The sequence below is a fragment of the Limulus polyphemus genome, unplaced genomic scaffold (assembly GCF_000517525.1).
Source record: "Limulus polyphemus unplaced genomic scaffold, Limulus_polyphemus-2.1.2 Scaffold7941, whole genome shotgun sequence".
Taxonomy (NCBI): domain Eukaryota; kingdom Metazoa; phylum Arthropoda; class Merostomata; order Xiphosura; family Limulidae; genus Limulus; species Limulus polyphemus.
The window spans coordinates 23680-32311 of record NW_013673551.1 but is presented as its reverse complement, the minus strand read 5'-3'; the positions used below and the strand labels follow the sequence as shown (position 1 = coordinate 32311).

Below are 8632 nucleotides of genomic sequence, written 5' to 3'. Positions count from 1 at the left end.
AAATGACAGCTACCTGTCAGTAGTGGCAAGTTAGTTCGTATGACTGCTACCTATCAACTATACTGGGTTTAAATGACTGCTACCTGTCAATGGTAGTAAGTTCAAATGACAGCTACCTGTCAGTAGTGGCAAGTTAGTTCGTATGACTGCTACCTATCAACTATACTGGGTTTAAATGACTGCTACCTGTTAATGGTAGCAAGTTCAAATGATTGCTACCTGTCAGTAGTGGCAAGTTAGTTCGTATGACTGCTACCTATCAACTATACTGGGTTTAAATGACTGCTACCTGTCAATGATAGCAAGTTTAAATGACTGCTACCTGTTAGTAGTGGCAACTTATTTTAAATGATTGCTACCTATCAACTATAGTAAGTTTAAATGACTGCTACCTGTTAATGGTAGCAAGTTCAAATGATTGCTACCTGTCAGTAGTGGCAAGTTAGTTTATATGACTGCTACCTATCAACTATACTGGGTTTAAATGACTGCTACCTGTCAATGATAGCAAGTTTAAATGACTGCTATCTGTTAGTAGTGGCAAGTTAGTTTAAATGACTGCTACCTATCAACTATAGTAGGTTTAAATGACTGCTACCTGTTAACTATAGCAAGTTTAAATGACTGCTACCTTCAACTGTCGCAGTTTTAAATGACTGTTACCTATCAACTGTCAGTTTTAAATGACTGTTACCTGTCAACTGTCACAGTTTTAAATGACTGTTACCTATCAACTGTCACAGTTTTAAATGACTGTTACCTATCAACTGTCGCAGTTTTAAATGACTGTTACCTATCAACTGTCACAGTTTTAAATGACTGTTACCTATCAACTGTCGCAATTTTAAATGACTGTTACCTATCAACTGTCATAGTTTTAAATGACTGTTACCTATCAACTGTAGTAGGTTTAAATGAGTGTTACCTATAAACTGTAGCAAATTTAAATTTGACTGCTACCTATCAACTGTAGCAAATTTAAATGACTGCTACCTATCAACTGTAGTAAATTTAAATGACTTACCTGTCAACTGTCACAGTTTTAAATGACTGCTGTTTATCAACTGTAGTAAATTTAAATGACTGCCGTTTATCAACTGTAGCAAGTTTAAATGATTACGACTTATCAACTATAGTTGGTTTAAATTACTACTACCTATCAACTGTAGCAGTTTTAAATCATTGCTACCAAGTTTAAATGACTGTTACCTATCAACTGTCATTGTCTGCAGGCACTGGATGTGACATTATTTTTGTTTTAAGAGTGTAGAAAACTATGGTTTGAAGTATTTATTGGAACTGTAGTTAGAAAGCATTTGTTTTTGTAAAGTAAGAAATGTACCTAATTCATGCATATTATTGGCAATTTCACTCAAAACTATGTAACTAAATATTTCAAGTTTACAGTTGACATATGATGCTATATAATATCAGGTTAAAACAATTTCTTTTCCTATATAAATATTGTTATATAGATAAAGAACTCTAGGATACAATAAATGCAATCTTTGTTTAGAGCACAAGTTTCTGTTTATTACAGCTCCCAGGGTAAGATGCCTGTTACGATGTTAATGTTGGCTAAGTACAAATTTTAATAATGAACAATGAAAAACACAAAAATTATCCCAAACTAAATATTGGAGTCTCTCTTGATATCTTTTGCTAATTGATGTTTTCTTAGAACTTAATGGTATTGCAGTTGAGAACTGACCAGCAGGAATCCAGGCTAGCTTCTTAAGGTTCAGTAAATGTTTAATATATGTACAAGTCAAACATTTCTTTTATAAATGCCATGTTCACTATGAGTGTTTTTTAACTAAAACAAAACTCAAACATAAAACTGCCAATGAAGGAACAGCAGCTCTAAATATTTATAATGTAGGTTTATGAAGGAACAGCAGTTCTAAATATTTATAATGTAGGTTTATGAAGGAACAGCAGTTCTAAATTTTTATACTCTAGGTTAATTAAGGAACAGCAGTCCTAAATTATTATAATCTAGGTTAATGAAGGAACAGCAGTTCTAAATTTTTATAATCTAGGTTAATGAAGGAACAGCAGTTCTAAATTTTTATAATCTAGGTTAATGAAGGAACAGCAGTTCTAAATTTTTATAATCTAGGTTAATGAAGGAACAGAAGTTCTGAATTTTTATAATCTAGGTTAATTAAGGAACAGCAGTCCTAAATTGTTATAATGTAGGTTAATGAAGGAACAGCAGTTCTAAATTTTTATAATCTGGGTTAATGAAGGAACAGAAGTTCTAAATTTTTATAATCTAGGTTAATGAAGGAACAGAAGTTCTAAATTTTTATAATCTAGGTTAATTAAGGAACAGCAGTTCTAAATTTTTATAATCCAGGTTAATAAGGAACAGCAGTTCTAAATTTTTATAATCTAGGTTAATTAAGGAACAGCAGTTCTAAATTTTTATAATCTAGGTTAATGAAGGAACAGAAGATCTAAATTTTTATAATCTAGGTTAATGAAGGAACAGAAGTTCTGAATTTTTCTGTTCCTTAATTAACCTAGATTATAAGTTCTAAATTTTTATAATCTAGGTTAATGAAGGAACAGCAGTTCTAAATTTTTATAATCTAGGTTACTACACACAAGTGATATTAAGAGTGAGATGTCCATTTCTTCATTTTTGCAGGGCCGAGCTGCTGATCTTCGTTACATTGAGGCAGCTGCTCGCACAATTGGAGATGTAGCGGAGGGGATGAAAATTGTTGTAGAGAAGAGCACTGTTCCTGTGAAGGCAGCTGAAAGTATTAACACTATCCTCAGAGCCAACTTGAGGCCAGGTGTGAACTTTCAAGTACGTTTATATATGTAATTGGAATTTTAACATTTCCAACAGTTATCATTCAGTATTTTACACCAAACTGTAAAGAGTAATCATCTTTGTGACTGATATTGATCAGTACTGCAGATAATGTTGCAAACTCTCCCCCCCCTCTAACTGGTAAATTTCTGATAGTTAGTGCCAGTTAGGATTGCTAGATTAATTTGTGTTGTATATGTTTTAATAGAGATGGTAGAAGTAAAAAAAAAACAGTTGTTATAGTGGTAGTGTACATGTTACCAATACACACATTTCTGTTACCAACACCAAACAGATAAATTGTTTTCACCATTCTGCTGCAGTTCCCATATTTAACTGTTATGTTAGCCGTACAAAGGTCCATTGGAGTTGTGCTGGCAGATTATAAAATGTGGTCAAATGGAGCTGCAGTAATTTCATTTTCCCAACAATCTTTCTAATGAAAATAACTGTTGTGTGGCTGAAAGTCTGCAAATGTTTAGATTGTGAGCCTTTCTCACAAGCAGATTTGAGTTTTTTGTCTTGTTTATGAGATCGAGAGGACATATGGTCAGTTTTACCTTAATGGTTTTTGTGTCAGAAGGTTCTTTTTCCTAATCCTAGCCTAAAAGCACTGCTTTGGATGGAGTTAGGATATGGTTTTTGGAGTCTGTTGTTGTCCTAAAATTTCTACTTGACTGAGTTAAATTGTTCATCTGTGTCTTCTGTAATCATAAAACACTAAGTTAGAGAGCTGCCTCGTCTGAGTTAAGTTGTTCATTTGTCTCTTCTATAATCATAAAACACTAAGCTAGAGAGCACACTTGGCTGAGTTAAGTTGTTTATTTGTCTCTTCTATAATCATAAAATACTAAGCTAGAGAGCACACTTGGCTAAGTTAAGTTGTTTATTTGTCTCTTCTATAATCATAAAACATGAAGTTAGAGAACTGCCTCGGCAGAGTTAAGTTGTTTATTTGTCTCTTCTATAATCATAAAACACTAAGCTAGAGAGCACACTTGGCTGAGTTAAGTTGTTTATTTGTCTCTTCTATAATCATAAAACACTAAGTTAGAGAACTGCCTTGGCTGAGTTAAGTTGTTTATTTGTCTCTTCTATAATCATAAAATACTAAGCTAGAGAGCACACTTGGCTAAGTTAAGTTGTTTATTTGTCTCTTCTATAATCATAAAATACTAAGCTAGAGAGCACACTTGGCTAAGTTAAGTTGTTTATTTGTCTCTTCTATAATCATAAAACACGAAGTTAGCTGAGTTAAGTTGTTCATTTGTCTCTTCTATAATTACAAATAAATTATAAATAATCATAAGATACATTTATCAGGAGAGATGTCTGAGCTTTGGTAAAATTCTGTGTTGTAAAATGTAAAATATTAGCATTGAGCATTTTACATGAAATGTACTGCACTATTGTATCGACAAATCTTATAAAATGTATTTAAATCTTACCTGTAAAATACTAACAGCCTTTCATTGTTGAGTTGGTTTCATGCCTTTGAAAGTGTTTTATGTCTTTGACACTATGCTTTGTATCAACTTATGTATAATTCTACGATTTTCCACCTAACTTGTTGTTCGTATATCCAGAGAACTTATATAAGCTCTGCCAGTTTTTCTTGTTAACTATGTATTCTATGAATGGTAACTACAGCTGCATATGTTTCTATCAATATCAGAAATGCTAAGTACATTCTCTGGAGGCCTAACTCGTGCAGTCTACCTCCAATAAATCTTTTGTTAGGCCTAATCTTGAAGAAGTTTCTGCTGGAATAATTTCTTAGTTTTGTTCTTTTTGATATCTTAAATTAGATGAATGTTATGTTTAATTTTTGAATCTCTGTACGTTCCATTTTCTCACGGTATTTGGGTCATTGTTGACACTTTTAGAAATCACCTATTTGTTAACAACCTTTTAGCCTTCTACTGATCTTATTTCTCAAGTTTGTGACCTTTGGTTCAGTTTTATTGGAGGTTGGGTCTTTCATGTAGTCTTATTCTATGACCCTGGGTCTTCTAAGTAGTCTTCTATTTTGACCCACCAGTAGTTGAGCTGCACAGTTAAGTTGGTTTATAATCATGAAAATATTTAGTGTCACATAAAATAATGGATTAATTGAAAGGAGGATTAAATCAATTAATATCACAAAATAATCAACTAACTTAGATTAATGTTTCTGGTTGTTACCATTTTCAGTTATTTTAACTATCCAGTGATCAAAATATTGCCATTGTGTTTGTTGTTAAGTACAAATGTATGTGATGAGCTATCTGTGCTTTAACCACCATGATGCTATGTTGAACCAATTTCCATCAAATAAGAATGTATAATATTCTAGAAAAACCTGAGAATAACTTACCTTTTGAAAGGCTATTTTATACGTACACAACACTCATTGAGATTTTCATCAATTAAGTATTTCAAGCTTCGAAAGAACTAGGAAGGTTGGAAAAAAATTGATAGTAGACAGTAGAAATGAGCTTTCCAGAAACACAGGCTAGAGCAAAAGAAGGCCTTGTATGTACTAATGGTTAAAAAGGTAGCTATGAAATATGCTAGAGAGTAAATTGATACAGTTTGTACCCCATTCAGTAATATTCAAAATCAACTTTGTATTTGTTGTTATTTATGTGTATAAGGTAAAAAAAAAAAACTTCCTGGTAGTTAAAGTGTAAATTATTTTAATTTTCTGAGATTATTTCTCCATAAATCAGTAGACCTCTAAGTTTTGCTGACATTTATTAGTTAAAGACTAAAACTTTGAATAGTTAACTAAGTACCAAACTAAATACACCATCCACAAATGTTATATTGGAATGTAAGATCTGTTATATCTAACTTATTCAACAATATAAGATGCTTTATTTTTGCCGTACAATAACTTTGTTTTAATCTATAGGTACTGTCCAACCCTGAATTTCTCGCTGAAGGTTCGGCCATCAAGGATCTCTTACATCCTGACAGAATTCTGATTGGTGGTGATCAGACACCAGAGGGCCAAAAAGCAATTAAAGAACTGTGCTGGGTGTATAAACATTGGATTTCTGATAGCAAAATAATCACAATGAACACTTGGTCATCAGAACTGTCCAAACTGGTATGCTATATGTTCGTCAAATATTTATAAATATGCATGGTATACATAAGACATAGAGCATTTTTATGTTACACAGTAACACATGGTTATCAGAACTATTCCAATTTTTATGTTACACAGTAACACATGGTTATCAGAACTATTCCAATTTTTATGTTATACAGTAACACATGGTTATCAGAACTATTCAAATTTTTATGTTACACAGTAACACATGGTTATCAGAATTATTCAAGTTTTTATGTTACACAGTAACACATTGTTATCAGAATTATTCAAGTTTTGATGTTACACAGTAACACATTGTTTTATGTTACATAATAACATGTGGTTATCAGAACTGTTGAAGTTTTATGTTACACAGTAACATGGTTATCAGAACTGTTGAAGTTTTTATGTTACACAGTAACATCGTTTTATTTTACATAGTAACACATTGTTATCCGAATTATTCAAGTTTTTATGTTACACAGCAGCACATGGTTATCAGAATTATTCAAGTTTTTATGTTACAGAGTAACCCGTGGTTATCAGAATTATTCAAGTTTTTATGTTACAGAGTAACACATCGTTTTATTTTACACAGTAACATGTGGTTATCGGAAATATTCAAGTTTTTATGTTACACAGTAACACGTGGTTATCAGAACTGTTGAAGTTTTTATGTTACACAGTAACACATCATTTTATTTTGCATAGTAACGTGGTTATCGGAACTATTCAAGTTTTTATGTTACATGGTAACACATGGTTATCAGAATTATTCAAGTTTTTATGTTACACAGTAACAAATGGTTATCAGAATTATTCAAGTTTTTATGTTACAGAGTAACCCGTGGTTATCAGAATTATTCAAGTTTTTATGTTACACAGTAACCCATCTTTTTCAGAATTATTCAAGTTTTTATGTTACACAGTAACACGTGGTTATCAGAACTGTTGAAGTTTTTATGTTACACAGTAATGCATGGTTGTAATAACTATTTAAGTTTTTATGCTACACCATGTAAATGCCTTTTTCATCACCAAATTCCATTTTTTTAGTTCTATACCCACCACTAGAGGATGTTCTCCAGTTTGTGCAAAATAAGTAAAAAGTACAGAAGTTTAGTAAATATTTCTGTCAAAATATGCAATTCTTGTAATGCATAAAAAAAGAGAAGTATAACATTTTGTAGTTGCAATCTATGGAAGTTTTTTCTTTGTATTTTTAGGCAGCTAATGCTTTCCTTGCCCAAAGAATTTCCAGTATCAATGCTATCTCAGCCATTTGTGAAGCAACAGGAGCTTGTGTTTCTGAAGTGTCTCATGCAATAGGAACAGACACTAGGATTGGATCGAAGTTCCTTGAAGCAAGTGTGGGTGAGTAATTGCATTACATTTGTTTTCATGTTGAGATAGTCTTTTTTTTTAGATATGTATTGTAATATTGATAAAGTTTTTTAGCACTTTTACTGTATTGTTTAAACGTTTAAGCTAAGTCAGAGATTTGAATAGATTTCGTAGACTTCAGGTTGGACTAATTCATCTTAAATATGTTATATTTAAGGTTGGGAGGAAAATAATTTATTGTACCTATAAAGCACTGTTAGTAAAGTTTACTCAATTCTTTAATGTTTTTGTTTGCATTTAATTTTATGTTTATGAAGTAGTTAATTAAAATAATAATGATCAAGCTGTGTTATGTTGTTTTGTTCATATAACCCTCACTTAAATCTGTTTTTAAATAGCAGGCCTGGCATGGCTTGGTGATTAGGACACTCGACATGTAATATGCATGTTGTGAGTTCAAATCCCATCACCAAACACATTTGCTCTTACAGTTATGGGGGCATTATGTGACATTCAACCTCACTAATGGTTGATAAAGGGTAGTCCAAGAGTTGGCAGTAGGTGGCATTAAGTAGTTGGTTTCCCTCTGGCATATAACTTCTGTATTCAGAACAGTTAGCACAGCCAACCCTTGTGTAGCTTTGAGCAAAATTACAAAACAAAAGTTGATCAATAGACTTTGATTTATATGCAGTTTTTGTCTCTTCCTTGTCCTTGTGAGGATTTTAAAGGATCTCTTCCTTGCCTTTGTGAGGATTTTAAAGGAAAGTATCAATTAATAGATTTGAACTGGGATTGAAAAGATTGAATGAGCAAAACAGTGCAGTTTATTTATTATGAAATCTATAAGTGTTAGCAATCCCATAACTAGTTATTTAGGCATCAATGAATTTTCTGTAAATAAAGTTGTTTGCTTATTTCTGTCAGTTTAGCATGTTTTTACATATTCCAGTAGCATATCTTTTTAGTATCACATTTGATATAACTAATTACACATCAACGGACACTTTTATGGTGATTGGTTGGCTTTATCCCTTTCTATACAGGTTGGGGTCAGAGCACATCATCACATTTTATACTTACATTCAAAATGTTATTAAACTACAAGCTGAGTTACCCGGCATTGCATAGTGAAAATTTACATTTGAAATGTATAGATCACTATTTTTTCAGCACATTATTCAGTAAGTAGACAAAAGCTGTAATGTGAGAAATAAAAAAGCATTTAATCAAACAAAGCTTTATTTGAAATTAGATTGTGTTTGAGCTTGTCTTGTTCTTTGAGCCTGAAGTCGTACACCATGTTGTTCCTCTGTGTCTTGCTCTCTGTAAGTTATTTATCTTTGTAGGTCCATTTTATTGTTGTTCTCTCTACGTGT

The 8632-nt window shown here is 32.1% G+C and overlaps 1 protein-coding gene across 2 annotated transcripts in view; it reads left to right on the top strand.

The window, feature by feature from the left end:
• The first annotated feature begins 2598 nt into the window (after positions 1 to 2598).
• The window catches only part of LOC106474991 (UDP-glucose 6-dehydrogenase-like), an 18102-nt gene continuing 12068 nt past the window's right edge, over positions 2599 to 8632 (top strand). The window contains exons 1-3 of one of the 2 annotated variants that reach the window (XM_022403234.1): positions 2599 to 2821; positions 5724 to 5921; positions 7136 to 7283. In XM_022403234.1, coding sequence (XP_022258942.1) covers positions 2633 to 2821; positions 5724 to 5921; positions 7136 to 7283 — 535 coding nt within the window. In that variant the 5' untranslated portion in view covers positions 2599 to 2632. The remainder of the gene's footprint in view (positions 2822 to 5723; positions 5922 to 7135; positions 7284 to 8632) is intronic. The other variant, XM_022403235.1, reaches the window with a different exon arrangement.